Below are 17224 nucleotides of genomic sequence, written 5' to 3' on the forward strand. Positions count from 1 at the left end.
TATTATAGATGACTATCTATTAATCCATAATTTTAATTATATATTAAATTTTCAAATGAGCTGTATAAACATAATGCCTTAGAGTATTAATATACATATAACAAAATTATCCTTAAATTTGTATCAGTAAACCAAAGACCATACCAATGTAAAGTATTCATTCAATGTAAACTTTTTATTTCTTTAGGAAGATCTTGACTGTAACCATTAACCATTTATGATCAACCTCCTTTAAATGAAAACAAACATTTATAAAAAAAAATCATTTTTGAAATTTGGGTGTTGTTTTTTCCAAACTGTTTTTTGCTAATTGGGGGTGCTGTCAATCAGGTCTTTTATTGGGTATCCTGTGTGGTTGGTCCACCTCATCCAGCAGTCCTGAAGCTGTCATGGATGTTGGAACAACTGGGCCATCACTTCAGGGGGTCTTCTTTGATCAAACCATATTAGTTAGTTGGTAAGGAATCCACAGCTTTTTATCCTTTGTAGAAACAAAAGCAGAACCTGTTTTCCAAACTAGCATGTCCTCAGACTTAAATTTTGAAGTCAATATACCTTTAAAATATATACGTTGGTTTAGATTAGCAGCCTGTACAATGAAATGTCTCTCTGTAGTTAGCTCATTCATAGTGAAAAAAATTCAAAGAAAACACAGTAAGATGCATAATCTAGATTCTTTGTGTATTTTTCACTTTTATGTGCCTTTTTAAAATTTTGGGGGTTTTTGAGACAGTATTTCTCTGTAGCCCTGGCTGTCCTGAATCTCACTCTGTAGGCCAGGCTGCCCTTGAACTCACAGAGATTCACTTGCCTCTGCCTCCCAAATGCTGGGATTAAAGTCGTGTGCCACCATGTTGGTCTAGAATTCTTTTTTTCTTTTTTAAAGTTTTCTCAGGCTTTATGTGGATATTTTTGCCAAATTTTTGGGCACCTGAAGGTCAAAAAATCAAAACAGCCAGCCACTGACTCTTACCTCTACCTTAGTCTGAAATGGCAATCCTGCCTCCAGGAATCTCAGAATGAGACTGTGTCTGAGAGCTATCACCTCCCATCTTACTTTCCTCTCTAGGGTGGGGATTAAAGATGTACACCACTACCACCCAGTTTCTATGGCAAACTAGTGTGGCTACTGGGATTAAAGATGTATATCACCACTGCCTGGTCAGTCAGGCTGACTAGGGAGCTGTTTTACTCTAATCTTCAGGCAAGCTTTATTTATTAAAATACAAATGAAATATTACTACAGCCATGAGGCTGTAGCTTACTGGTAATGGTCTGGCTTACTTTTCCTTTGACACCTACATGGTATCTCTTCGACTCTGCCTACTCTCTCTATATATCTCTGTTCAGACTTTCTGCCTGGCTTTACTCTGCTAAGCCATTGGCTAAAACACCTTTATTCACCAACCAATAAAAGCAACACATATACAGAAGGACTTCCCACATCAGTAAAGCATTTTGAGGAGGAAAGGTATCTTTTTCTAGTCTATGCAAAATCATGATATGTTCTGGCCATGGGTGAAGCAGGTTCACAGGGAGCCAGCTAAACCCACAAGTTTTGGGGTATCCAAGGGCAAGGGCTTAGGCAGGGGCTTGGGCACAGCTTAGACTACCTGCAGGAATGCAGAGGCTGTGCCTGAGCTCCTCCACCTGTCCGCCAAAGCACACTCGATTCTGTGAGGTCCAACAGCTTCTTCTGTTCTCTTCCCTCTGGGCACAGATGAGACCACCCTAAGGATGGATGAGGTGGGCCACATCCCACAGACAGCAGCCAGTCACGTGAGCTCCTCCAACACTCCTCCCAGGGATGAGCAGCCACCAGCTGACATGCTGCGGCCTGACCCTCGGGACACCCTCTATCGAGGTAAGTCCTTGGTGAGCGTCTGCATGAGCCAGGTTCTCTCTGTTGATGGACAAGATGCAGGAGACCCAAAATCACAAAATCTTTTCCCCTTTGAAGTGTAAAACATAGCATACAGACCACAATTACAGGAGCATTTCTGTCTGATTTATGATTCTACAAATCATTATAGAGTAATTGTCTAACCCCCACCCAGACCAGGAATGGAATGAGAGTCCAGATGTCCTCGCACAGTCCTCTCTGGCCACAAATGCCGGCCTGTGGGTCCCAGCTCTTATCATCCCACAAGGAATAGCTCAGTCTTTTGGTTTGATGCTGAGGACGGAATCTGGGACCTTGAACTGAGTGAGCATGTGCTCTACCACGGAGCGCACCCCCAGCTGGTCGTGTTCACATCTTAAAAGCTGACAGTGTGCCCTGTTTCTTCCCTTTGAAATAAAAGAAGGTGGCGGCCAGATGTGTCACCTGTCTACAGTCTCAGCAGTCAGGAGGATGAGGCAGGAAGATCCTGAGCTTGTGACCATGGCAGACTCTGTCTCAGAAAAACAAAACCAAAAAATAGTGAAAGCTGGACAGTGGGAGGAAGGGAGGAAATCCAGGTGATGGGAGTGCACTAAGGTGGAGCCTCATGGCCCCTTGGAGTGTCACTAGACAGGTACCCAATTGTACTGTCCCTGCCCCTACCACTGAAGAGTAGTGGCAGCCTTATTGTGGCAGACTCAGCTGATAGACATGGATTGGCAACACAGTTGTCACCATGACTACAGTTGGAGGCTGCTCTGGTGGAAGACATCAGGTCTCTCCCACCCAGAAGCCTTTGCGGTCCTAAGATATTTGTGCTCTCACTTCTACACACACTCCAATCTTCTTCCCTTCTGTTCTCAGTGCCTCTGATCCCCAAGTCCCATCTGCGCCATGTCCTGCCCGATTGTCCCTACAAACCCAGCTACCTGGTAGACGGGCTTCCGCTACAGCGCTATCAAGGCCTCCGCTTTGTAAGTCGTGCCCCTAGACCAGGGAGGACAGGGGGAAGGTCTGCTGCCTGTGGCTGGGATGCAGGGGATGGGAGATGGGCTAAAGCTGACTCTGTGCCTCCTGTGCCCAAGCCAGCAGACAGATGGCCTCTCAGGTCTCTGGGCTGCATTCCTGGATGTGCTCACTAGGGTGGACTGTCCTGCAGAACCTGCAGATAGATGCCCTGCCTTCGAATCTGTCTCTCCCCCAGTTCTTTAGCCTGGTGACTCTGCTCCAGGGGCCACACAAACCCTGTCCTGTCTGCTCAGTCCAGCAACTGGGTAGCCAGTGACATTTTAAACTCACTGACAAGATGCTTGAGATAATGTACTGAAAGAACATGAACCACCTAGAGATGAAGATGGAGGACGGGAGGCAAGAAGGAAGTGGTCAAGAGTTGTGGTCAGGCCAGGGAGTGTGGACCATGATTGAGGACGTTCTTGGTGGTGGTGAGCTCAGGCTGTGTTTAAGGGGCAAAGGGAGTGGACTGTAGAAAGGGCTCGGTGCTGAGAGAGACAGTGGATAAAGACAGGCTCCAGAATGGAAGGAGGGGATTAGGTGGCAAAAGGAAGAGGGAATGGTCTTGGTGACAACTAAGGGAGACAGATGGCCCAGGGAACCCAAAAGAGCAGGTCTGGGAACACTGGAGTCTAGATTGCATAGCTGGATGTGACGTTCACCTTTGCAGCAGCCCTCCCCCGTCTAGTGGGCTCATCCTAGGCTGGTTCCTCCCCAGGATTCTCCCCGTCACATGCCCGTGTCTCCCTCCCCCGTCCAGTGCGGCTCATCCTAGGCTGATTCCTCCCCAAGATTCCCCCTCACACACTTGTGTCTCGTCTGCTTTCAGGTTCATCTGTCCTTTGTTTATCCCAATGACTATACTCGTCTGAGCCACATGGAGACCCACAACAAATGCTTCTACCATGAAAGTGCCTACGACCAGGACAGGTGTGTGGCGCTGAATGGGAAAAGTGGAGGTTCTTTCGGGGGCTCTGTAGGAGTCAGGAGACTGCCTAGGCTGGAGGAGCCCCTTCACACTGAGGAGTTCTGGGCCCCCCTCATGTGCACCTGTGTGGATGTACCCTCGCAGAACAGACTGTCCCAGCTCCTTTCTCCACTCCTGCCCAGGTGGAACCTGTAAGGAGTCTGGTGTGTGTACACATGTCCCTTCCTCCTACAGGTCCAGCTTCCAGGAGTATATCAAGATAGACAAGCCAGAGAAAGAGGGCCTGGAGCAACCAGGTAAAGAGGCGGATGTGGCTAAGGCTGCCAGGGCGCACCTAGCTGCAGGTGGCGGTGGTCTCTTTCTAGGGAACATTCTAATATAGCCTTGCATGGGGAATTTAGCATACAAATCCTCCTGATCAATCCCTCATCACAATCCAGGGAAGCATGCTCTAGAGAGACCCTGTGTTGCTGTGGCCTTCCTTCATGAGGGACCAGGGATGGCTGAGGTTGCTTGTTGAGTCCTAAATGGTGCTGGTGCTTGAGGTGTTTTATATCACTGGGCCCACAACCTTTAAGAGGTTGGGGTTTGTTTGTTTTAAACTTTTATTTATTTGCATATGTACTTTTTTTTAAAAGACAAACTCTCATGCTGGCATTCAGGATAGCCTGGAACTTGCTGTGTAGACCAGGCTAGACTCAACTTTGCTACAATCCTCCTGTCTCTACCTTCCAAGTGTTGTGATTACAGGCATGCACACACCTCCATGCTGCCCATTAGCCTTCATGTACATAGCAAAACTGGGGTGACGGAGGTGGAGTAACTTGTGCAGGGCCACCCAGCAAACGACCCCCACCTGGACCCCCTCGGTATTGTCCTGTGTCACCATCGCTGCTTGTGTCTTTGGGGAAGAATAGAAACCTCCTGAAATGAGGACTGATTCTTGACAGGTTTTGAGGATGGCCTTCTAGAAGAATCCCCGTATGAAGATGTAGCAGAGGAGATCCCCACCTCCCGAGACGAGGACACTGGGACACTAGGGAGGAAGCCACAGACTACTTCCACCCCGGGGCTGGGCGTCACTGACTACCACCTCCGGAAGCTCTTGGCTCATCCGCAGAGCGGCCCACTGGCACATTTTTCCAAACACAACTCTACACCTCCCTTTCCAACAAGGGCAAGTGACATCCTAAACCAGCAGCCAGAGAAAAGGAAGGGGAAAAGTAGCTCTGTGCCCAACCAAGATGTGTCTCATTCTGACAAGGGGACCCTGAAGAACCTGCCTCTCATTCCGAGAGCCCGACCCACTGGGGACAGTCCCCGGAAGACTCTGGAGCAGTCTCAGTGGCTGAGTCAAGTGGAGTCCTTTATTGCTGAGCAGAGACGGGCTGACAGGCTGGAGCCCCAGGCTCCCGCTCCCAGCAGGGGCTGGCGTGGGGAGGAGGAAGTGGTGGTAGCAGCCGGCCAGGAAGGAGAAGTGGAGGAAGAGGAAGAGGGGGAAGAAGAGGAGGAAGACATGAGTGAGGCGTTTGAATATGTACCTGTGTTTGACCCAGTGGTGAACTGGGACCAGACCTTCAGTGCTCAGAACCTCGACTTCCAAGCCCTGAGGACTGACTGGATTGATCTGAGCTGTAACACATCTGGCAACCTGCTGCTTCCAGAGCAGGAGGCCCTGGAAGTCACACGGGTCTTCCTGAGAAAGCTCAGCCAGAGGACCCGGGGGTAAGGTAAAGGGCTCCCCTGGGGCTGGGGCGTGGGTAGACAGCAGCCGCTGCCCTCGGGGAGCCCCAACCTGCGGGCTGAAAGCAGGGTTCCTGCTGTAGGAGTAGCAAACCTTTGCTGGTATTCTGGGGTGTGAGAAGGTTGCTCGGCTTCACCCTGACTGGAGCTGAGGACTAGCAAGGCTTGGTAGACTGGCATCTGCCCTCTGAGAGGGAGCTTGGGAACAGAGAAACAAGCAAAGCAGGCTGAAAACATCAGATGGAGCTTAGAGGGCGTGGCTAGAGCCCTGCTTCCCCTCCCCTCTCCTTTCCTCCCCTCTCCGTTATACCCTCCCTTACTTCATATGTTCATTTGTTTAATCAATCAAGATTCTCAGAGAAAAGTCGCAGGCTATTAAACTCAGTATGCTGGTGAGTGCATACGTGCTGGCTTTACACATTTACACCTTCACATCAGAGTTCAGCGGTATTAATGTCTAATAACTCCCGGGCATTTCCATTCCCTTGCATTAGCTTGGGTTCCTGTACCCACACCCACTAGGCAAGAGCTGCCTTACTAAGCTATGTCCCTAGCCCTCTCTTTTCTTTCTTTTTGAAATAGGGTCCTAATGAGTTACTAAGGCTGGCCTTGAACTTATGGTGTAGCTCAGCCTGGAACTTGAGATCCTCTTGCCTCAGCCTCCAGAGGAGCTGGGGTTCCAGACCTGTGTCTAAAGTCCTGAAGACAGGGAAAGGAGAGGAGAGGAAAATGTTTTCCCAGCTAGTTATTTTAAAACGGTTCTCTCCCACCATAACCATGTGGTGTGCTATAAAACAGAGCTAGCCCACCTGTCCAAGTACATCCTATACCCATGACTATCTCACCTCTATTCTGCCACCCCCCTCATTCTTCCCAGGCTCGGGTAACCACTGTTCTACTCTCTGCTTCCGTGGGTAGCTTTTTTGCTTCCACATATAAATGAGGACATGTGGTATTTGTCTTTCTGTGTTATTTGTCCTACCATTCCATTCATGTTGCTGTGGAAGGATTCTGCTATTCATGGCTAGATAATATTCCGTACTATATATAAATCAATGCTGTTTACTCATTCAGTTATGGTAAACACTTTGGTTCAATATTTTGATGATTGTAACGAGAGCTGCCATGCACACATGAGGGCAGAAGCTTTTAGCAGACCGATTTCAGTTCCTTTGGGTAGTGGGGTAGCTGGATCAGATGGGAGCTGTAGTTGTAGTTTTTTGAGGAGCCTCTGTGACTTTTTTCTTTTTTTCTTTTCTTTTTTTTTTTTTTCTTTTTTTGAGACAGGGTTTCTCTGTGGTTTTGGAGCCTGTCCTGGAACTAGCTCTTGTAGACCAGGCTGGTCTTGAACGACTTTTTTCTTTAGTAAGCTACATGAACTTACGCTCCCACCAGCATGTGAGAGGGTCTATCTGCATCCTCCATTTTATTTTACTCACCTTGACAGCTGTCAATCGTGCTGGGGTGAAATGGTATCATTTTGATCTGATGATTAATCTGAATATTTTTACATACTTGTTAACCATTTTTTAAAGATTTATGTATTTCATCTTATATATATGAGTATTTTGTCTGCATGTTTATGAGTACATTGTGTATGTTCCTAGTGCCCTAAGAGGCCAGAAGAGGGTGCTATATCCTCTCGAACTGGAGTCAGTTATGGTTGTGAGTCACCCTGTGGGCACTGGGAAGCAAATCCGGGTCCTCTGGAAGAACAAGTGTTGTGAACCACCGAGCCATCTTTCTAGGCCATCTACCCCCTGTCCCCCCCCCCTTTTGATCTTGTTTGGTTTGGGGTTTGTTGTTATTGTTTGACATAGTGTCTCGCTGTGTTGCCTAGACCAGCCTTGGTTTGTTTTTGTTGTTGTTTGGTTGGTTTTAGTGGCCCTCCTGTGCCCTCTTTCTAAGTGCTAGGATTACAAACGTGTGCTACCATGCCTGATTTTATGTTTTTATATGTGGCCTTGACTGGTCTGGAACTCACTATTTGGATGGAGCTAGCCTTGGACTCACAAGCAGAACTCTTGTTTCTGTCTTCCAAAGTCTGGCTTTTGGTGTTTTTTTTTTTTTTTTTTTTATCTTGTTTTGTTTTGTTTTGTTTTGAGATGAAGTCTTGAGCCTGCGTGGACCTGGAATATAGGTCATGCCTCAGTGTTTATTTTACTATCTTTTAAAAGGCATCTCTCTGTTTCCAGAGAGAGAGGTAGCTCAGTGGGTAAGAACATTTACTATGAAAACTTTAGGGCCTGAGTTCAAATTCCCACATAACAGCCTAGCTCGGCATTCTGTGCCTGTAATTCTAGCAGTGGTGGGGGAGACAGGCAGAGCTGGTGAGGTTTCTGTTCACCTGGGCGCATGCTTGCTCTAGTTTGACAGGGCCTTAATTGTTCATTTTGCCTTTCTGTTACCTGTGTTTTGAGGCTCGTTCAGGCAGCCTTTGCCCAGAGCATTCATTACCTGGGTGTTTTCTCTAGCGGTGCCACCGTTTCTGGTGCTAAATAGAAATGTTCGAGCCTGACTGGCTTTGAGTTGATTTTTGAGTGGAGAGACATGTGGGCTTCGTTTTATTCTTCTGCACGTGTAGTTCCCGCTTCCAGCAGACACGGTTCCCCAGACAAGGTACGTTTCACTGCCTTTGTTGCCAGCCTATTGGCTGGAAGTGCCTGGCTTATTTCCGGGCTCACTCACTGGTGGACAGCCGTGGGCTGTTGCTGTTTCGGGTACCCGGTGTTGGGTGGGTATGCTTGGAATTGTAGCAGCCTCCTGGTGGGTTTTCTCTTTAATCACTATGAAGTGGCTTTTTGTCTCTTCTGACTATTTTGGTTTGAAGTTTATGGTTTTAGACATTATAGCAACACCTGTTTTCTAGGTCATTTGTTTGGAACGCCTTTGCCCTCCTTTTACCCTAAGGTAGTGTCTTTATTTGATGGAGAGGTGTGTTCTTGGAGGCAACAAATATACAACCCTGTTTCGTTTTGTTTATTTTCGAGACAGGGTTTCTCTGTAGCTGGGACTATAAAGGCGTGGACTACCATGCCTGCCTTTTTTTTTCTTTTCTGTTTTTTTTTTAAGATTCATTTAAAAAGGCTTTTTATCCTTATTTTTATTTTATGTGTATGGTTCTTTTGCCTGCACGTATGTCTGTGCACCACATATGTACAGTGCCAGCAGAATCCAGAAGAGGGTGTTTGCTCCCCTGTGGCTGGTTTTACAGATGCTGATGAGCTGATGTGTGGAATCCAGCACAGGTCCTTTGAAGAGTAGCCAGTAGTCTTAACCGCTGAGTCATCTCTCCTGATCCAAGATTTACTTTTAGTGTGTGTATATATGGGGGGTGTCTTTTGTGGGGGAGCTTGTGCATGTGTGAGTGTAAATGCTCTCAGTGTTTAGAGGAGCCTGTCAGATCTCCTGGAGCTGGATGATTGTCAGCCAGCTGATATGTGTGCCAGAAACCCAACTCAAGTTCTCTGAAAGAACAGCAAACACTCTTAGCCACTGAGCTATCTTTCAAGTCCCTGGATCCTGTATTTATTTGTTTGTTTGGTTTTGTTGTTGGTTTTTTGTTTTGTTTTGAGACAAGGTTTCTCTATGTAGCCCAGGCCATCTAGAACTTTCTCCATAGACCAGACTGGCCTTGAACTCACAGAGTTCCACCAGCCTCTGCCTCCCAAGTGCTGGGTTTAAAGGCATGAGCCATCACTGCCCAACTTGTTTTTTTTTCTTAATGTGGGTCAATTTCCCAAGGAGTCTGTCACAAGATCCCTTATATTGAGTCTTAGAGCTATAAAAGGCCTTAAAAATCATTCCTCATTTGAAGATGGAGTGAGTCTTAGGGCGGTTGTGTATCTTGTATGAGCCTCTACAGCTAAGCAATGGCAGAGCAAAGACAAAACTAGGATCTGACAACTGAGCCTGCAGGCTTTTACCACACACCCTCTGCTCACTCTGGCGCTCCTCTGTACCTCAGGAGATATCAGCTGCAACGCATCGTGAATGTGGAGAAGCGCCAGGACCGGCTGCGAGGAGGGCGCTACCTCCTGGAGCTTGAACTGCTGGAAGGCCAGCGCCTGGTGCGCCTCTCTGAATACGTGTCCACTCGAGGCTGGCGGGGAGGTGACAACCTTGGCGGAGAGAACACAGAAACGCGGAACCTGCAGGGCTTGGTCTGGAGCCCACATCGTCGCCGCAGACATATACTCAATGTCCAGGATCCAGAGCCAAAGCTGTGCTGGCCGCAAGGTTTCTCCTGGAACCATCGAGCTGTGGTCCACTTTATTGTGCCTGGTAAGCGTTACCAGATTGGGGGTCTTGGTGATCACCATGAGCGCTGGGCCTCTTTTCTTGATTTGATCTCCCAAGGATTTGTGAGTGAAGCCTCTGAGGGAGATCAGATTGAGCTGTTGTGTGGAACTGAGATCTCAAAGCCACTGCTTTGTGCCCTGCTAGGTCTCCAGGTTGGGTGTGAACACCAGTTTGGGTTGTTGTTGTTGAAGAAATAAGAGTGAGGGTATTATATGGAGTGGGTTTTATTTCGATTATTTTTTTTGTGCTGCTGGAGATCAAATAGGTCCTGGCACTTGCTAAGCAAGGCACGGAGCCACACCTCCAGCCCTAGAGTCGCCTTTAGGATGAGGAGGGAAAGCATGAGACAGTGTAAGGACGAAGAACAAGAGACAAAAGTGTGAGTAAGATGGGTAGAGAGCAGGTCTGTTAAAACTGGGCAGGGTTGCTGCCGTGACGCCCACCCAAGGCTGTCTCCCAGTTTGGGCCTGGGAGGTGTTCATGGAGCTATAGAAGGCCCGTGCGCTGGCCCTCAGGTCCTTGTGCTTCATGCTAACGATTCCTATAGTTGCATTATCTCCTGGCCAAGGTAGATGGGACTCCTGACTTGGGGCAGAGCGGAGGGATGTTTGCCTTTCCCTAACTCTGCCATTTTGTCCCTGCATGACCTACCTGCATAGTGAAGAACCAGGCTCGCTGGGTGCAGCAGTTCATCAGAGATATGGAGGGCCTGTCCCAAGTCACTGGCGACCCTCATTTCAACATCATCATCACAGACTATAGCAGTGAGGATATGGACGTGGAGATGGCTCTGAAGAGATCCAGGCTGCGGAGGTGAGGAAGACCCCGACCCCCCCCCCCCCCCCGGCTGCAGCTGCCTTGCCTCCTTGCCAGCATCCCAGGACTACCGGTCAGGGCAGAACCGGAAGTGGCAGCCAGCTTCCCTGAGTCCTTACACCCCTGTCCACAACCCAGGAGCAGCTACTGTCTCTGTTTTATGCCTCCCAACTTCCTTCAGGGACCCTACAGCTGAACCCTCACACTCGGCCCCTCCTCTTCCTACAGCTACCAGTACCAGAAGCTGAGCGGAAACTTCGAGCGCTCCGCTGGACTGCAGGCTGGCATAGATCTGGTGAAGGTAATGGGCCTCAAGGACGCTTGGGAAGGTGATCAAGTCAAGAGACGGAGAGACACTGGGAAGGTAGTCAGCTCCTTAGGAGGAAAGGGATTGGGTCACAGGACTGTGCTTGTCACTGTCCATTCCTGTAACAAGATAACCTGAGTGTCCTCCTTCGCTTTCTGTTGCTATGATAAACACCATGACCAAGAGCAACTTGGGGAGGAAAGGGTTTAGCTGGTTCACGCGTCCGGGTCCCAGTGGATCACTGAGGGAGAGCAGAGCAGGGACTCAGGCAGGAACCATGGAAGAAAGGGGCCTACTGGCCTGCTCTTCATAGCTTGCTCAACTTTCTTTCTTTTCAATTTAATTTTTTAAATTAAAAACCATTGTTTAATGATGGTTGTGAGCTGCCCTGTGGGTGCTGGGAGTCAAGCTCAGGCCCCCAGAAGAGCAGCCAGTACTCTTCACCTCTCAGAGCCACCTCTCCGGTCTCCATCTTGTTTTCTCACATGGGGTGGCACCATCCACATGGTCTGGACCCTCCCACGTCAATCATGAATCAAAGTGCCCCATAGACTTGTCCGCATGTCAGTCTGATGGAGGCATAATAGCTTTTGTCAAGTTGATAAAAAAAAAATCAGCTCACTGCATTAAGATTTGTGGTATTGGGAATTGCACTCAAGGCCTTGTGTGTGCTAGGCAAGCATTCCACCACCCAAAGGTTCGTTTGGGTCATGGTTTTAGTCAATGATCACTTTGCCCCATTGCTTTTGGGCCTGTGGTGAGGGAATAAATCATGGCACAGAACCCATGGCACAGGACCCTGCTCACCCCATGGCAGCCAAGAAGTGAAAGAAAAGGTTGGGTTCCCAGTATCCACGCCTCCTTGTGACTTAACCTCTTCCCACTGGGCCCTACACTGGTTTCCAGTGACACTATAGGCTGGAAAGCAATCTTTATCACATGACCTTTGGGGGATACTTCGAAACCTTAGCAAGGAGCACCCTTGGCATGATATTACGGACCCTGCACTGCACAGGGACTGAGGAAATAGCAAGGAGGTGTTTTCCCAGTTGTCAGAGTCCTCAGACCCCATAAAACACGGGGCAGAAGTCAGGTATTGTGGTACGTGTCTATAATCCCAGCTCCGAGGAGGCTAAGACAGCGGGAGCTTGACTTGAGGCCACCTGGACTACACAACCAATCCCAGACTAGTCTTCCGAGAGTCTGTCTCAGAAGAAAGTGGGAGAGGAGCCTGTGTTCACTGTGTGATGTGAGACCTCGGCCCTGCTAACCAGGGTTGTAGAAATCTGTCTCTCTCGTATTTAGCTTTGTGTAACCTGTCAGTCACTCCAGTAGGAAGAGCCCGAGGAGGCCTCTAGAGCAGTGGTCACAACCCCCTTGACAAACCTGTCTCCAAAAAAAAAAAATTACGATTCATAATAGTATCAAAATTATAGTTATGAAGTAACAACATCATTTTATGGCTCGGGGTCATCACAGCATGAGGAACTATATTAAAGAGTTGCAGTGTTAGGAAGGCTAAGAACCGCTGCTCTGGAGAGTGGCCCCGGCTCCCAGCTCTGGTCCAGAGGTCTGCTGACCTTGCCTTCTCCATCCCCAGGATCCACACAGCATCATCTTCCTCTGTGACCTGCATATCCACTTCCCAGCAGGAATCATCGATACCATCCGCAAGCACTGTGTAGAGGGCAAGATGGCCTTTGCCCCCATGGTGATGCGGCTGCACTGTGGGGCCACCCCGCAGTGGCCTGAGGGTGAGCCTTGCCCTGGATGAGGAAGAGGAGACACCCTCTGACCTTAGTGTTTAACCCCAACACTGGAAAAGTTTATGCCTAAGCATCAGCAGCTTCCCCACCCTGCCTTCCTGTGTTCTCTGATCTTTGGAGAGACCCCAGGCTCTACTGACAGACACAGTAGCAGGCAAAGCAGTGGCTCTTTCCCTCGTCCCCAGCTTGCATTCACCCAGCACTCAGGAAGCATTTGCTGTGGGTTGGAGGCTGTACCCGGAGGATAGGAAGGTGGAGAGAGGAAGTAGATGGGAAAACCAGCTCACAGCTGCCAGAAGGCTGCTGGGATCACATCCTAAATGCCGGGCTACAGTTAGGTTGTGACATCAGTCTACATAACTGCTGTGTTTGCTGAACCTCAAGCCTTCATAGGGGGACCCCCCCACTCCAGGCAGTCCAGGGCTTTCCTTAGCTGACAGTCTTTTGCCTCTGCTGCCCAACTCTGTACCTCTAGAAGAGCCTGTGGGAACACAGCATCCAGTTCGTCTCAGCAGTGCCTTGTCTGTCCACAGGCTACTGGGAGGTCAATGGATTTGGGCTGCTTGGCATCTACAAGTCCGACCTGGACAAGATCGGGGGCATGAACACCAAGGAGTTCCGAGACCGCTGGGGAGGCGAAGACTGGGAGCTGCTGGACAGGTGACACAGGAGCAGGGCTTTTAGAGCCTCGGGAGCTGTGCTGCCAAGTCCCAGGGCTGGGAAAGTGTGCTGGTCTGGGAGCTCCCGGAGGCTGGCTTCACTGACACTTGGGCTGTGTATCCAGCAGAGGGGGTGATCCATCCACTGCGAGTCACAGTCTAAGTGAGCAGTTGAGCTGTCACAGGTAAAGCAAGATGCTGGAGCTACATGGTGAATGATACTGTTCTCAGGACCAGATGAGCCACTGGGAGCTTTCTCCCCGGCCAGGGATTATGCTCTTACCAGACATAGCTGCCTGCAGGAGGGCCTGAAGGCTGTGAGAGGACCCTGGGAGACAGGCCAAGGGTTAGGAGAGAGTTGGGAGCCAGCACAATAGGCAGTGTGGACCATTAAACGGCAGCAGGATATCCAGGGGATCTGCATCCCTGGAGGTGAGAAGGGAAGGGGCTCTGAGAAGAGTAAATAGTCTCAGAGACGAGGGAAAGAGCTGAGCATATAGTGCATTTGTCTAGCGTAAATGAGGTCTTAGGTTCAATCCCTAGTGTTAAAGAAGGAGGGGCGCGTGGTACATATGCACACATTCATCACTTTCGTCATCATTGTGACAAAGTCCCTGACTAAAGCAATTTTAGGGAAAGAAGAGTTGGGGGAGGATTCGTGCAGGGTTGTCATGGTAACATTCATAGAGATGGGAACTCCTGGCACTGGGCAGACTAGGAAGCAGAGCGAAAGAAACTTAGCCTGGGACTAAGAAAGACCGAGACACATAACCCAGTGCATGCCATGTGTTAGCATATACTCATACACTTGTATTCTTAGCCTGGTGTGGTAGCTGTGTTGCTAATCCCAGCACTGGGGAGACAGGAGGCAGGAAGGCTGCCACAAGTTTGAGGCCAGGCTGGGCTACACAGCAAGACCTTGTCTCAATCCCTATCCCCCACCCTCCCCCCCCAAAAAAAAAGGAAAGGAAAAAGGAGAGAAATGAGGGGCACAGTGGGAGCAGTAGACTGGGCAGATGGCCAGCAAAGTGTTAGCAAGAAGCAGGGTTGTGTGGCCGCTGGGCTACAAGAAGGAGAGGAGCCTGTTGCAGTGAGACTGTTTCTCCCTGTATTTGCATGTGAGTCCTCTTTCCCAAAAGAAGGGGAAGGGAGAGGATGCTACCTGGAGATATGAGCCTAAAGGAGGCCTGAGAGAGACACTTAGAGGGAGAAAGAAAGCCTGTAAGTGCTGGAAGGAGGAAGGGACAAGGCCAGGGGCACCAGGGACTTCCTACTTCTTGAGAGGGAGGACAAGGTGCAGCCACCAACCTCTGGGTTATTATTGGCAAATGGGGTTCATGCCCAGGGCCTCATTCATCCCTCTCACCAAACTCCTGGGCTCGGTGCAGATGTCTCTATTTCTCAGAGGGGAAACCGCTCGTGAAGAGTAGTTAATAACTTGCCCCTTCTCTCCTGAAAAGCAGCAGAGGCTTTAAAATCAGACCCATCTTTGATTTCGCACTGGAGGGAAGAGAACAGAAGAATACTGAAATACTGAGAATTAAAGGTGGGGTGGAGAGAGGTTCAGAGAGCTTGTGTCAAATAACTCAGTCCCAGGGATCCACATCACAGTGACTCCGAAGCAGATGGGAGCCCAGTGTAGTGGTTACTGCCACACATGACCCTTCCTGCTGGGTTTGTGCTTTGATGCAGACCTCCAAAATAGTTCTTAACCCTCCCACTGTCTTTGAGACTGGAGGATAGAGCGGCTTCTGGTTCCATCTACTTGCAGTCCTATTTGAAGTATAGGCCTCCTCGGAAAGGGACCCCTCCCTTGGTGGCTGGGCAAATGAGAGCGTTGCCTAGCCTGTGAGACCTTGGGTTTGAGCCCCAGCATTGTAAGAAAAAAAAAGCCAGACTGTGCGACACACACCTGTAATCTCAGTTTTCAGGGGGCTGAGGCAGAAGGATCTTCAGTTAGAGGCCAGCCTGGGTTACTTAACACGATGATTCCCCCAACACAACAGCCAGACAGGAACTGGCAGAGCCCGTGGGTAGTTTCTCCAGTTCCGGGCTCCTGGTACCGTAAGGTGACTGATATAAGCTGGGAACTGTGCTGCGTGCTGCAGATCCAGTGCGCGTGCGTGCGTGCGTGCCTAATTACAGAGGTTGGATGTGTCTATATAGATACGCACATTTCTAAGATTATTGTCTTTTTAGAAAGGAGGGAGTGTGTCTTTGATAGGCAGCTTTTCGAGTCACACAGCTGTGACTACAATCCAGGCAGGTTGGCCCCACTGCACCTGGCTTGCTTTTTGCCCCGAGGGAAGTGACCAGAGGAAGGAGGGCAGGGTCTGACAAAGATGTGGAAGGGTGGATTCCACTGCCCAGGTGCCTGCAGCGTTCCTGCTTCTGCAGGCTCACACTGCCCTCTATCCTCCAGGATCCTCCAAGCAGGCCTGGAAGTGGATCGGCTCTCCCTCAGGAACTTCTTCCATCACTTCCATTCCAAGCGAGGCATGTGGAATCGCCGCCAGATGAAGATGCCATGACCGCCAGGGACAGCTGCCTACAGCTCCTTTACTTCCGGTTGACTTCGAGGAGGGACTATGAGGAACAGAAGCCTCGGCACTCACTGACCTCTCCACCAGGAGCTGTCCCATCATGCAGGGACAAGTGCGGAGGCCCCTCTGCCACCCACTGAGTTGACAGTTGGAACAGCTGCATAGGATGGGCGGTGAGGTCCAGAAGAAAACACCCTCCTGAATAGGATACCATCACCTCTTGAATAGGATACCGTCATGAACCACAAGGGTGCATCCCCACGGCCCCACCCTCCTCATGGGGGTGTTGACCGTGAACAAAGAACTTCAATGGGACAGATTTTATTTGGAGTGGAGGCGAGAGGGGGATAATTTTTAACAGAGTGAAGACTTCTGTGTAGACCCAGCACTGACTGGGAGTGAAGCTGTGCATTGCAGGCCTCAGACCCACTGAGGTGCTGGTCCCATACGGAGTACCTCAGCTCCAGGCCCAGTCTGTGCCTTTCAAACACACACATCCGTCCTGGTAGTCACTGGACAGCTAGCCGGCCGCCGACTGGGTATTAACCCAACTCCTACAGAGAGCGGGTTCTTCAGTGGAAACCCAACATTGGTGGCATCTTCCTACTGCAACGGGGTGCAGAGCAGGAACGGGTGGGCAGTGGGCCCGTTCTCCCCAGTGTCTGACATATGGGCTATGTAGAACCAGCAAGGCCATGCTGGCCGAGAAATGCCCCTTCTCCTTTGGCTCGCCTGCCAGTTAAGACCTGGAGATAATAGACCACCAGAGGTGACAGAGGTGACCCTTACGTCAACTTCTTAAGTGAGAATTTGGGGGGGACTCAAGCAGGGAGAGACACAAAGGGAAGAAAATGTATACTGTAAGCTTAGCAGCCCTGTGGCCTCACCCTCTGTGGAGAGAGCCCCAGCCTCCCGGCCCTGAGGAGAAGAGGCAGTGAAACCTGGCCATCTCATAAGGGACAGGAGGAGGTGGGGGAGGAAGGCCATGGGCAGGAAGAACTGAAAATGGTTAGTTTGGGGGACAACAGCCTGTAACCTTTTCTGTCTTTGGCTGCCCCTTCTGTCCCCTAATGTCACATACTTATCTTGCACTAATAGTCCCAGTGCTCTGTGGCTGGGACTTCCTGCTGCTGCTGCTGCTGCTGCTGTACCAGCGGTGCATTAGATGCTGGGCATTAAACCTAGTCTGCGGGGGGGGGGTCGGTGCAGCGCCTTTCTGCTGCGAGAAAGGACTTGTGGGTATGCAGCAGAAAGGGTTCCACTCCAC

At 49.8% G+C, this 17224-nt stretch overlaps 1 protein-coding gene across 1 annotated transcript in view; it reads left to right on the plus strand.

Moving 5' to 3' along the window:
- The window catches only part of B4galnt3 (beta-1,4-N-acetyl-galactosaminyltransferase 3), a 102335-nt gene extending 86390 nt beyond the window's left edge, over nt 1-15945 (plus strand). Inside the window, exons 10-20 of the mRNA XM_057782833.1 lie at nt 1721-1864; nt 2747-2856; nt 3723-3823; nt 4056-4117; nt 4772-5546; nt 9532-9848; nt 10526-10679; nt 10911-10983; nt 12590-12743; nt 13289-13415; nt 15837-15945. Coding sequence (XP_057638816.1) covers nt 1721-1864; nt 2747-2856; nt 3723-3823; nt 4056-4117; nt 4772-5546; nt 9532-9848; nt 10526-10679; nt 10911-10983; nt 12590-12743; nt 13289-13415; nt 15837-15945 — 2126 coding nt within the window. The remainder of the gene's footprint in view (nt 1-1720; nt 1865-2746; nt 2857-3722; nt 3824-4055; nt 4118-4771; nt 5547-9531; nt 9849-10525; nt 10680-10910; nt 10984-12589; nt 12744-13288; nt 13416-15836) is intronic.
- The last annotated feature ends 1279 nt before the right edge of the window (nt 15946-17224 follow it).

This window comes from Chionomys nivalis, chromosome 1 (assembly GCF_950005125.1).
Source record: "Chionomys nivalis chromosome 1, mChiNiv1.1, whole genome shotgun sequence".
NCBI classification, from domain to species: domain Eukaryota; kingdom Metazoa; phylum Chordata; class Mammalia; order Rodentia; family Cricetidae; genus Chionomys; species Chionomys nivalis.